Genomic DNA, 14,103 nt, shown 5'->3' on the forward strand with positions numbered 1-14,103 from the left:
GAATACTGTTGTGCAGGCATATTCTTATCATGGTTGAAAGGAAATTGTATTTATACTTCAAAATGTCAAAATGTGGTGTTCTTCAGCTTTTATAGATTAACTCATATCTGTCTCACTGGAAAGATGTATGCAACTGGATACCCACCTGTGGCACAAGGTTTTGTTGATCAGCCATGGCAGCACACAGGACTTCAGCTAAGAGGATGCAAGAAGTTTTTCCATGGAAACGGAACAGTAGCACCGAGACTGTAACTCTCTAGGAGGCTCTGACCATCGGATTCAATTTTAAGGTGTTAAATGGAATTATAATCATAAGCAGAAACATGATAATGATTTCTAAAGGTAAGAGAGTTTTTATGGTCGATATATGGTGAGAGATCTAGTTGAAACAGTATTTGATGATTAGGTTACTTTCTAATAGGTGCCACTCGCCTGGAATTTCATTTCGTTGCCTTGAAATTACACCGTGTCTCTGATTTGGATGGATGACACTTTCCACAGCTGTGGCAGTTTCATCATGTCATTAACCCCAAAAGAAATCATAATGATGGGACACCCTACTGATTCTCTAGAGTGAGGATCTCGGCATTCTGTGCAATTTGGGAACAGTGCCTTCATCTTTTGTACACCAGTATTATATGAATCAAGTGGATTACCTTTCCTGAACCAAAATGTCTCTGAACCGGGTGCACACAACAGACACTGGAAATTCTGCAGACTATTCTGCAGAATATTCAGTACCGGGTCCCAGTGATCCGGGTCATGAAGCGGGTCGGAGGCGTGAAGTAACGGTGCTCCAGTCGGGATGCTGCCGCTGCCTGCCGCGCGCAATGCGCCTCACCTTCACGCCCGAATCCCTGGAGCGGCTCTACCAGATATACTTCCGCCGCCAGCGCCAAGAGACTCTCCTGGTGTTGGTGATGTTTGCCGCTCTTTTCAACAGCTACATCATCGTCATGTGCGCGGTGATGTATACCGAGGACAAACTGGCAATGGTGGTGGTCGCAGCAGTGGGGCTGGCCGCGGATATTGTGCTGTACGTGCTGTGCCGGTTGCGGAAGCTTCCCGCGTCACCGGTCTCCCGCGGAGCAGTACCATACATACTGTGGCTGATGACAGCTGTCCATGTTTTATGTTACATGGGCCTGAACTACCAGCGTTTCCCCCAAGCCAGTGACTCCGTGGGCTGGCAGGCCTTTTTCAGTTTCTCCTGCTTTCTAACACTGCCGCTGAACCTGGTGCCCCTCCTCCTTCTAACGGCCCTCTCCTGCGGGATACACACCTTGGCTCTGGGGGTGACTGTTGCTCAAAGGTTCCAGGACAACCTGCAGGGGCCCATGTTGGTGAGACAGGTAAAAAGCCTTCAGGGGTGTGCTGCATGCAAATGACAATGCACCTGCAACCCTCAACAAAAGGATGAAAGAGGCCCAAGTCAAGGTGTAACAGGTGTTAACACAGGAGTGGGGAGCAATGGGGAGGGGAGGCAACCTGAGAGTGGGAGAAAGTTAAGTGAGGGAAAGGGGTAGCCTAAGCATGGCATGACATGCGCCTGCAGCCTATTGTAGGGAATGAGTGACATTCATTAGCACTTTGTCCCTAAGTGGAGGTGTGAGAGGCAGAGCTTATACACACAGCTGGTCCAGGTAAAAGGCTTCAATGTATGTAGAAAGGACACCAGGGGGCAGAGACAATTTGAATAGCCAAGGGCATACTTGACTGTGTTCCTCTTTTTCAACACATTTATGTATCTCTGATCCATCTTGAAGCAATATATACATTCAATAGAGGATCTACATTTCACCATGCAAACCTCTATGTGAGTTATACTCCTCGCTGTTTTGGGTTGTTTTCATTGATAGTTGCTACAGGCAAAAAGCTAGCCACTTAGTGAGTTGGCTAGGCAGGCCTTTTTTAGGTTTATAAATACCAAATAGAGCACAGTATAACACAAACATAGAAAAATATGCAGAATTTGGGTAGCTTTGCCATAGTTTGCCATAGCCATTATGGTGGCTGACAGTTCATGAACTTATATGGTGTTATGGCATGCATCATAAAAGTGAAAACATTTTACCAAAGTGAGAAACTGCTTTCTTTCAAGAAGTTTGTAGAGTGGTTACACAGTGGGTATATAACGACTAGGCCTGTAAGAACAAACCACCCATTATTCAGCAATGTGGCACAAACCCACAACCCCCGCCCGTCCTCTCTTCCTCTCTCCAGCTCATAGCCAATGTGATGCTGTACCTCTGCTCAGCCACTGTCGGGGTGTTGTCATTCTACATGGCCGACAGGAAGTACAGGACGGCTTTCTTGGAAGCGCGTCAGTCCCTTGAGGTCAAACTCACCCTGGAGGAGCAGAGTACCCAGCAGGTAAGTAGGACATGCACACACACACACCCACACACACACACACACACACACACACACATACACAAATGCACACAGGGTCACACCTACACCTTGCTTAAAAAGTAACTAAACCCCACCCTTCCCAGCCTTCTGCTATTGGCTGGTCATTGTGCCAGGTGATGTCAGCTTCCATAGAGTACAACAAGTGGTGACATAGCCTGGCACAAAGACCAGCCAATAGCAGAAGGCCAGTTCAGTACCCTACTTCACCATTAGATGTCAGCTTCACCACAGATTTGGGTTTGGGGTTTAGTTACTCTTTGATAAGCCCATACACTAAGGTTTTGATACTTGTGGGCCCTCTTTTGGGTCCTCATATCTAGGACAAACACATACACACACACACACGCACACACATGCACACACACACAAACCCATAGGTACACCTGTTATGTGACTTGTGAGCTGGAACACCCAGTGCTGCCTAATTACGGTGTGTTTTGCTCAGCTCCGGGCTAATAGGCTGATTAGAGAGACTGTTGTTATCACCGGTGGAGCCATCATTAGCGACATGCCACACTGCGACCAGCTTAAGCTCTGTGACTACCAAGGAAGCCTGACCTGAACTGTGCAATGAGCAATGGCTAGAGGGCCAAGCATTGTGGAATTGATACGATTAGATATTTTTAAAGCATTTTGATTGGAAATTTTGTTGAATTTTCCATCAGCTTCTTGCCTTTATAGCACTTAATTGCATGTCCTATTTGTGTTTTCCCATCCTTTTAATGCACTTAGCTCAGAGCTCCAGTAGACTGATGCACAGACTTTGCAGGACTACACTTCCATTTCTATCTTTCAGCCCATTTTCAAATTTCCCCTCCCCTGTTGATTTTTGTTTTATTCTCTCGAGTCAGAAGCTTGTTATCTTTATCTTTATTCCTCGTTGGCCATCGTGTTTTTCGTCATAGTTTGCGTTTTCATTCATTTATTTATTACTTGCCAGTCGTCTTTCTAGCTCTCTCTCCAGCCACTCTATCATTCTTCTATAATGAGCACATTGTGCTATGGTTCATTTGCTGATGGGCCGATCTTGTTAATTGACTATCATGTATCATCTGGCTCTCCCAGATGTGAGGCTGAACGGCGAAGGATTACATTAATAAAAGAAACGTAAGGAAACAGCATGGGTTCCAGCCAGGGACAAAGTCAGTTCACTTGATACAGCATTCCTCTACAGTTATTTTATAGTATGTTGAATATGGCATTTTCTCATGCCAACAGTTTGTCAAAATTTGAAAGTGCAAGTTGCATATCCATAATTAATTGTGAATTCAGAGTTAATGTTTCCCAGCCCTGTCTCCAACCTCTTCCTTTGCCAACACCAAGTGTAATATTCTTGGAATATTCTTGTGTAAAGCCTTGATTTTATTGTTTATCCCTCCATTTCACCACACTCCATCCTGTCTGTCTGTGCATGTTGTTTCTGACGGTGACTATTTGTGGAACAAACAGAGCAGACCCATGAGAGTTGTTAAGGGAGGGAGAAGAAAAGAGATAGAAATTGAGAGCTAGAGAGAGAGAATTCCCAGAATGCCCTGGCATTGGGGGCTGCTACAAGACAGGTACAACCAGCCAATCAGAACACATCTGACGGCTTGACGGGATCTTGTGAGAGCTGCTGGGATCTGCTTGCTGCCTCAGTCTCACACTTGCGTACACACAGACACGACAACACAGACACACACCTTATTCTTCCCTACGTCTGTAATAAATTAACACAGCTAAACTCGCACTTTCCCTGACTGTGTCTCCATGTAGGAGGAGTTGTTGTTGTCCATCCTGCCCAAACACATAGCTGACGAGATGCTGCAGGGCATGAAGAAGCAGGCCAATCAGAGCGAGGTCCAGCATCAGCAGTTCAACACCATGTACATGTACCGCCACGAAAACGTCAGGTCAGAACCCCACAATCAGCTTTGCTAAAAAGTTGGAACGAACTTTCAAAGGTGCTAGTTGTGATTGCCAACATGACAGGAAGGTTTTTACAGCTTCAGTGATGTTAATGTTACGTTTCACCCTCCAACCTTCTGTTCCAGTATCCTGTTTGCTGACATCGTGGGCTTCACCCAGCTGTCGTCAGCCTGCAGTGCCCAGGAGCTGGTAAAGCTGCTTAATGAACTGTTTGCCCGCTTCGATAAACTGGCAGCTGTGAGTATCTCTGTTCTATTCTATTCTATTCTATTCTATTCTATTCTATCACTTCCAATGTGTTAAACCTCAGGATATGATTACTGGTCATGTTTTGTTTTAATGTATTTAATATGACTTTTTTCCAATGCTAATGTTTTTAAGAACTTCGGCAAAATCAGCTGTTGAAACTCAAGGTATTCTTGATGTATTACTTTGATACACTCAATGTAAATGCTCCTCTGCTGTTGCTCTGTCCTGTTCTTGCAGGAACATCACCAGCTGAGGATTAAGATCCTGGGAGACTGCTACTATTGTATCTGTGGTCTTCCTGACTACAGAGAAGACCATGCTGCCTGCTCCATTTTGATGGGCCTAGCCATGGTAGAGGCCATCTCGTAAGTATAGATAATATAGTAATAATAACCTTTTCTGTATGGCACTTTTCTAAGGCAAATGTTATTGTATAGCACGTTTATAAGACAAAGTTCACTAATGGATTCACAATCAAAGTTCACTAATGGATTCACAATCAAGACACAAAAGAAGAAGAGGATGAAGGAAAGGAGGAAGGGAAGACGAGGGAGGGAATGCAGAGGATTAAAAAAAAAAGAATGAGGAGAAGGAAGACTAGATAAGTCAGGCTGCATTGCATCTCATACCAAAGTTGAACATGAGGAATATGGAGTAGGATGGAGAGATAGGCCTGAGGAAGATGAGGGAACAGATGCCATGTTAGCAGAAGATGTGAAAGAAGATGTGAAAGAACATGTAGTAGTTGTGGGCTCAGACTGACTTCAGAGATACAACAGAGATCCCATGCTCTCCCTCTTCCTCCAGGTATGTGCGAGAGAAGACGAGGACAGAGGTGGACATGCGCGTGGGCGTTCATACAGGCACAGTGCTGGGAGGGGTGCTGGGTCAGAAGAGGTGGCAGTTTGACGTCTGGTCCACAGATGTCACCGTAGCCAATAAGATGGAGTCTGGAGGGATTCCTGGGTAAGAGGACGATACCGGTTACTTACTGTCACGGCCATCAATCACTTTCTTTCTCCTCATGTGTACGTGTGTGTATTTGTTTTCAATATGTTTGTGTGTTTCATAGGAGAGTGCATATCTCCCAGAGCACCATGGAGTGTCTTCATGGAGAGTTTGAATTGGAGCCGGGGAATGGAGGAGACAGGTGTGAGTACCTGCTGGAGAAAGGCATTGACACTTACTTGGTTCGAGTGGCGAAACGGACGACCCAGGGAAACAGGCTCAATGGGAATGTGAGTGGCTTGTAGCTTCATGTAACTCTCTCTACTTGTAACTTTTAATGATACATTTTACTTGTTCCTATCTGTCTTTTGTCTTTTCTTTTTTGTTTTTATTTTAGCATTAAAACACAAGGAAAATGCTTGTGTTATCAAGAACCCATCTAGACTAGTCAGTGCATATAGCATGTTATAAGATACAGTGTACTGTATAATGATAGAACTACCTGCAACTACTCAAAAGATCACTTTCAATTTGAAAAAGACATTACCAGATGTCCTTGTCAATTGGAAACCATAATACAGCATTGCAAACAGAGCAGTTCCCATTTTACTTTTATAAATAGCTTCCTTGTTCTTTCCAGGCAATAATTTTATTACCTGGCAGACAAAAGTGTTGCTTGAATCAAAAGAACAAGATACCTGAAATTCATGTACACTGAAAATTATTCTGAAAAACTCAGTAAGCTGGGGCACCCTGGTGGATCACTGAGTAGAGCGCGTACCATATAAGGCTCAGTCCTTCCCACAGCAAGCTGGGTTCGAATCCAGCCCGCAGTCATTTGCTGCATGTCCTCCCCTCTCTCTCTCCCATACCTTCCTCTCTCATTATCTCTGTCAAATAATGCCTAAAATAAATCTTTAAAAAAAAAAAACTTAGTAAGCTGGCATTTCCTGTTTTTACTTCCACCAAGGAGGACGTGTTTCTGTCTGTCAGCAGGATATCTAAAAAATGTATGACTGGATTTACATGAAATTTAGTGGACAGATAGGCCTTGGGCCAAGGATCTAGGATTTCCACCAGTAGAAGATTATAATTTTGTAGCCATAATTATGAAACAAATGGAGATAGACTTGATTCCAAATCCTTTGCAGGGTCAAGAAATCTATTTGACTTCACATTAAGTGATAAGAGTGATGGTTTTGGGTGTAACAGCAAGTTGGAGAATTGTTCAGCATTGGTGGAGGTTTGCCCTCTCCCAGTGCCTTCTAGCTTTTCAGTAGCTGAGTATCACATGACCATTCAAACTCACTAAAAGCCCTACATTTATATTGGCTAAACCATCTCTGATTTCTCTTTAATGTGTCACTCAGTCTGTCTCTCAATACACCTCTGTATCTTTCTTTGTCTCACTTTAACTGACATTTTCTCCCCCTCTCGTCCCTCAGAAACCAGGCACATTGTCCAATCGAAATTCAAACCAGTTGATTAACACTACAGCAACCAATGGGAATGCTGGCTCACCCCGGACCTCGCCCAATGAGTCTAAACAAGAGGTAGATTATGATAGAGGTGTAGGACTTTATAATTCATTGTCAACCATAAACCTGGGTCCAAAGTTAACTTTTACCCCACAGACACAAGCCTACATACAATATGCACACATGGCTTAAGAATGTTTTGCTAGTGCACTCACCCCCCTACCCAGACACAGACACATACACACACATTAGGATAAACCACGGATAAATCCTCAATGCCATTAAATACACAGCCATTCTTTGAACAATTCCATCAGTACGCTTCTTGATAATCTTACCTTCTCTGTGCTCTCTATTGCCTTGGTGATGACCTCTCAGAGGATTAAGATGGTTGAGGAACAAGAGATCAACAGACGGCTGCACCATGAGCTGCTGGAGAGAGAAAACCAGGAAATGTAAGAAAAGGAGATAGAGATGTGAAGAGAAGAATGAATAGAGCATTAGAAGAATAAGCTGAGCGTTAATGTCTGAACTTGCAATATCCAGATGACTCACAAGGTTAGGTGAGATTACCATAGACCAATTTACTTTACTTTTTTTCAGAGAGCATTGTTTAACTCTTTGATCTGATTTTTAGGGGCAATTTTGTTGAATTGTGAAATAAAACATTTGCATATTGGCAAACAAACACTCAATTTGTACCATTAAGATTTGTTTTGACTCCTATTCCACTGCTGGAAACTCATTTTTTTTATCGAAAACTGCTCCATTTTTCTCACCCAAATTGAAACTGAAAACAATCGCTCGGTCCTAGGCTCCCATGAATCACAGTGGTCCACAGGGGACAGTAGTCACATTCATGCATGAATGAGTGAACAGGGTATTTCATAGGCATTTTAGCCCTAAGCCCCTGTTAATTTCTCACCCTGCCATAGACAGAAGACAATTTAAGATTTGTACACTTGCTTCCACAAACACTCTTTTCCCTATTGCAACATCTCTCTCTCTTTCTCACAGTATGAAGGAGCATCAGGTCAACCCTGTATCACTCTATTTTGTGGATGGGGAGCTGGAGAAACGCTACTCCTCAGAGAAGGAGAGGCGAAGCGGAGTGGCCTTCTGCTGTTGCTGCATAGTGCTCCTCTTCATCACAGCAATGGAGGTGCTCATAGACCCACTGTGAGTGTAAGCACATTACAGTGCATACTTCACACTACTACTACATCCTTTATAATAGACACCAGATATGAAAGACGCATGCAGACATTGCACTGCTCACAAGGCCGTCTGTGAGTTTATACTGTCAAGTGTCGTGAAAATGGCAACGTCGGACACATACACTCTATTATCTGTGCTGCTAGTGCGAGTGCATACTACTGTGTACACATACTACACACAAGAATATTACACACTGTACATTTTCTACAGTGCATTGTATGTCCATGTCCATGGTGTGTGGGAAGTTGACCAAGGATGTTTCTACCTGTTTCAGGCTGACGGTGAACTACGTGACTCTCGCCATAGGAGAGGTGCTGTTGCTCATCCTCACAGTCTGCTCTCTTGCTGCCGTCTTCCCCAGGGTGAGAATGCATAGAAATGATGTCTCTGTTTCAGTGTTTCACAACCTTTTTCGCAGATGATCTCTAAAAACAAAAGGATTCACACACACATAAAGGGGAACTCTGATACTGAGCAAGTTTTATTTTCCCTTACCATTTGGGTTTTGAAATTCTCTGTAAAATTTTGTTATAAAGTTAATATTGATGGGTAAAAGTTCTAGTTAGACATATAAAAATATGGCAATTGTTTATTATCATCATGAGTACTTTTGACCTGCTGACTGTACTTGGAGAACTATTGTCTTACATATATGACTGAAGGCTACTTGAGTAAATTATTTTTGATGTTGATAATGACATGGATGCTTGTTTGACACAGATGTTCTCCAAGAGGCTGGTGTCTTTCTCAGTGTGGATTGATCGGACACGCTGGGCGAGAAACACATGGGCCATGGCAGCAATCTTCGTTCTTACCATGGCTGAGATCGCTGATATGGTATGACTGTCACACACTCTATTTGTGTGTGTGCGTGTGTGTGCATCTTTCCATTTGTGTGTTTCCACTTTGTCCTCATCAAACTATCAGTGCCTTTTACGTGTCTGACTACCTGTTCCCAGTGGGGTCCATTACAGAGCTTTAGTTGTCTGTCTCGCTGCCTGCTGGCTCATTTGTCACAGCCCTACAGGAGCAGCCTGTTCCACACACTGCTGCCTTTTTAGTCTGGCAGGAATAGAGGATACTGAAGCGAACGCTTGTTTTTCTGTCAGAGTCGTCATATGGACAACAAGGTGACAGTCACACAATGCTAACGCTTGAAAAACAACAACATATACATGAATAGGTTTGACATGCATAACTATTCCAGAGGTGTTGTCCTTATGTATATATTCTCAACATGAATATTCTCACCTCAAAACATACACCAAACCGTAACTAACATTGTTAGAAATCTTTTCTTGTGATTTTGTAATTGCTACAAGAGCCAACATGACAACAACAAGGTTATGCACTAACAACAGCAAGAGATTAGTGCCAGCAGAGATTGTATTTGAATTGCATTAATTTGAATTTGCTGTTCTCAAGCTGAAATGTTGACTTGAATTGAAAAATGCTAATTGAATGCAATAGCTTGAAACTCAATATGATTATTATTGAATTTTACTTGTAACTACAATTTCAAATTCAGTTTTCCCAATTCAAATTCAGTTTTCTTAATTCAGATTCAGCTTTGTGACACACACATCCAGGCACAGGGGACTTTTGTTCCCTGAGCGTCGACTGGAAGGCAGTCTCCTCCAAGGCTGCCGACAGTGGCCTCGCCCCAGTCTTCATTTAGCCAACCACAATCTAGTACTGTGCTTATAGAAGATGTTGATGTAACTCATTCCCTCCCAACGTATTCACTTATTCTATCACTCCATCTGATGTTGCAGTTGAGTTGCGTCCCTCCGTCCCTGCGGGTCTTCAACACCACCTCTGGTCCTATGCTGGAGTCACTAGGGGACCAAGGCTGTGCAGACAATCCCAAGCACTACAGCTTCATGGCGGTGATGTCACTAATAGCAACCACCATGCTGGTGCAGGTCAGCCACCTGATCAAACTAGGGCTTATGGTGATGGTTGTCACAGCAACCGGCGCCGTCAATATCTACAGTTGGCGGGACATCTATGACCTGCATGATTTCATACGGTTCGCCAGGTACAGGTGAGAAATGCATATTACAGATCAATGAAAAATGACTGTTTTACTTACTTAGCTAATTCTCCACATCATAATGTACACCTATTTAGCAATAAATGCCAAAAAATCTACAGAAAATGTACTTTCTTGAATGTTTATATCAAAGTCCTTTTACATCCTGGAAATCTCTCTGTCTCTCTCTCTCCAGAACAACCATAGTGCCCTCCAAGTACCTGATGACAATGATGATCATCGTCATGATGATTAGCTTCTACTACTTTGCCCGCCATGTGAGTCACGCTCTCCTTCACACCCACACTGTATCTCACTTCACTGCCCCGCAGCCTGTCGGTGACAGCCTCACAAACCTTTCAAAATCACTACAAAAGGCATAATGCAATTCTCTGATTTTCCATAATGGCATGTATTTCTCCCCAAATATCTTACTAATATCTTATATGGAACAAACTTTCATCCTTTTCATGCTCGGTCTTTCAAACACACACACACACACACACACACACACACACACACACACACACGCACACACGTGTAGGTGGAGCGTCAGTCTCGGAAGCTGTTCCTGTGGAAGATTGGAGTGCATGACCAGAAGGAGAGGGTGTTTGAGATGAGGCGCTGGAATGAAGCGCTGGTTACCAACATGCTGCCTGAGCATGTGGCCAAACACTTCTTGGGCTCCAAGAAGAGAGATGAGGTGTGTGTGTGCGGGTGTGTGTCTGTGTAAACGTGGATATTTATGTGGGTATGGGAGTAGTGAGTAGAGAAAAAGGAAGGACATGAGTGAGAGTGAGAATTGAAAAAAGGAGTGAGGAAAGTAAAAGTGGGTCTATGGTACTATTACTGCAACTAGAAAGAAAAACAGATAGCTTTATATCAAAGAAAGAATGAGCCAAGGAAAGAGGAAACTAAAAACTTGTCAACTTGTCATTCCTAGGAGCTGTACAGCCAGTCATATGATGAGATAGGTGTGATGTTTGCCTCCATCCCCAACTTTTCTGACTTCTACACCGAAGAGAGCATCAACAACGGAGGCATCGAATGTCTCCGGATTCTCAATGAGATCATCTCCGACTTTGACAGCGTGAGTCACAGCAGAGCGTTTGTACCTGTGAGAGAGATGTTGCTATTATCGGGGCAGCGCGGATCAGTCTGCGAGTCAGTTGGTTAGAATTGGTTGGAATCTCTAAACCCTTCACACTTCCAGATAATCTTTACTGACCGACCACTGGTCCCGACCAAGCCTTAGATCTGGGTTTCCCCCTCTGATTGGGTGTAAATTGGCCTGATAATCCTCTAGTGTGTCCCCATCCTAAGGAGACATCTCACAACAAATCAAAACACCTCAAAAACTCACCAACTCCCACACCCACCCCCTCATACACACCCAAAACACATGCACACACACACACACACACACACAACAAAAGTGACTATATCAAACTCTATAGTCCCGAAAGCCAAGTACAACTGACATTTAAGACAAGCAATCAGACTATTTTCCCTTCATACATATTGCGTTCCACAGCCAAACACTCACAGATCTTACAGTATCATTTCTGAGAGAAAAGTTCATCTACTCCACCCTAAGGTGCACAGAAGCCTTTCCTTTCAGCATTGCCACAGAGTCTGTAGGACCTCTGCTCCTCACCATGTTTGAGAGAGAGAGAGAGAGGGACACTTCCAGAGTGTCTAACTGGTTTCAACTTTCTCCACCAGTTATTAGACAGGGACGAGTTCCGCTGCATCACCAAGATCAAGACCATAGGAAGCACCTACATGGCTGCCTCAGGTGTCACACCAGAGAGCAACACTAACGGATACAGCAACCGCAAGGTGGGATACTATAATAGCATCTATCTTAAATATATACTTTTTTCTGGCTGTTGTACCGCATAACACTCTATGGTGCTGCTGCTACTGCTAATGATGATGATGATGATAATGATGATGATGACTACATATTGTCTTTACCCAGCCAGAGGACCAGTCACTGATAGAGCGCTGGCAGCACCTTGCTGACCTGGCAGACTTTGCCCTGGCCATGAAAGTCACCCTCGGCAACCTCAACAAACAGTCCTTCAACAACTTCATGCTCCGTATCGGTCAGTGAGTGTGTGTGTGTGTGTGTGTGTGTGTATGTGTGTGTGTGTGCAGACATGCAGGTGTACATGAGTGGGTATGTGTGCATGCATGTGTGTTGATTTTTCCATGTTTATCTCCTTCAGGTCTGAATAAGGGGGGAGTGCTGGCTGGAGTGATCGGGGCTCGTAAACCTCACTATGACATTTGGGGCAACACAGTCAATGTGGCCAGCAGAATGGAGTCTACTGGGGTGATGGGGAACATCCAGGTAACACACATGCAAGCACATACACACACAGATACACAAGCACATACAAAAACACTTTAACTTCTCTATATACTTTTAACTCTGTTTTTCTGTTCTCGTTTTCAACTTCCTTCATTATTGACTCTGTGGTTTTTTGTTCTGCTCTGCCCCCAGGTGGTGGAGGACTGCTCCAACATCCTGAAGGAGTATGGCTTCCGCTTTGTCCGAAGAGGGCCCATATTTGTCAAAGGGAAAGGGGAGCTGCTCACTTTCTTCATGAAAGGCAAAGACAAGCCCAGTAGCAACGGCACGGCTCCGGTGACCACCACCCTTCCACACCAAGTGGTGGACCGCTCTTGACTCTTTTCACCTGCTGGAACGTCATTAACACAAGGACAGATCGATGAGCGCAGGATGTACATTTCACTCCATTTCTCTCAGATATATATTTACATAGATCTTACCTGTCATACGCTCTGTAGCAATATAAACCATGTGGGACTAGACAAACATACACAAAATAAATCTTTAAAACTAACATAAGCATTATAGGAGTAAAATACAAAGTTTTCGCCAACAAAGGGATTCAAGTACAGAAACTTTTATGTGCACATAATTCAGGAATATAGGCAAATGTCTCACAGAGCTCCTGCATCAGATATGTAACTTTGCACTTGATTCACAGAGTGCTGTTGGACTCACTAGCTTGGACCAGACAGATATATTAACTTCTATTCCATATTCTATTGTTTTCAATACCTTGAGCTCAGGTTGTGTAAAATAATGCAGCTTTGTAATTCCGTTTTATTTATACTGTCTTGATTAAAGATGTTTTCACTAAATAATTTTTTTATTATTTTTTATCCTAACCATCTGGTTGATTTGAGTTGCAATATCTACCCTCTAGGTGTCAGTGTTGCCCTTCATGTATATCGGTTCATCGTGCGTCAGTATAATTGGGTTTCCACATTATGCAAGTATAGTTAGGTGAGAAATTCATATTTTGTTTACAGGTATTAAACTAAAAAGGTTGCATTTCATGAAGATGAAGTGAGTGTGCTTGCTGAGCTAAGGTGAGCTATGGTTAATATATTTGTAAAAGCATAGGCCTGTAACTTGAATAGAAAAGAGTGTTGTTGGACGGGGGTCTATAGAGTGTATATCTGCAGACTGCCATGCGTTTTATTTTGCAGGACACAAAAGTCTCCTTACAAACAAACAAACAAACAAACATGCAGAGGCTACACACAGACAGACAGACAGACTGGGGAAGGAACCACTGGCAGGTAGGCAAATGTTAATTTGTGGTGCAACAGCTAAAATTTCCGATTGATTGGCAACTGAAACTGAGATTCAGGTGTGATAACTGAATGAATTATAAATACAATTGAAGACTATAAGATGCACTGGCCACTGGTTTATGACATATTGTGTAAATAGTAGCAAAAATATCTCGACCAGCCTTCATCAGTGGGATTAGAGTTTCTAGTGTGACAATTCACCAGGTTATCGTG

General features: G+C 43.3%; 1 protein-coding gene across 1 annotated transcript; it reads left to right on the top strand.

Annotated features, from left to right (window-relative positions):
- The first annotated feature begins 671 nt into the window (after positions 1-671).
- Positions 672-12,949, top strand: LOC139658506 (adenylate cyclase type 3-like). Its single transcript, XM_071536622.1, has 20 exons — positions 672-1,352; positions 2,224-2,373; positions 4,171-4,307; positions 4,449-4,560; positions 4,810-4,937; positions 5,380-5,538; positions 5,645-5,810; positions 6,966-7,073; positions 7,377-7,453; positions 8,016-8,177; positions 8,491-8,578; positions 8,937-9,053; positions 9,992-10,263; positions 10,448-10,529; positions 10,796-10,954; positions 11,195-11,341; positions 11,977-12,093; positions 12,236-12,362; positions 12,486-12,610; positions 12,764-12,949. Exons 1-20 carry the CDS (start codon positions 672-674, stop codon positions 12,947-12,949), a joined length of 3,300 nt encoding a protein of 1,099 aa, XP_071392723.1.
- The last annotated feature ends 1,154 nt before the right edge of the window (positions 12,950-14,103 follow it).

This window comes from Centroberyx affinis, unplaced genomic scaffold (assembly GCF_046629955.1).
Source record: "Centroberyx affinis isolate AG114_WGS23_722 - 3 ecotype Tasmania unplaced genomic scaffold, CSIRO-AGI_Caff_v1 ptg002920l_1, whole genome shotgun sequence".
Taxonomy (NCBI): domain Eukaryota; kingdom Metazoa; phylum Chordata; class Actinopteri; order Beryciformes; family Berycidae; genus Centroberyx; species Centroberyx affinis.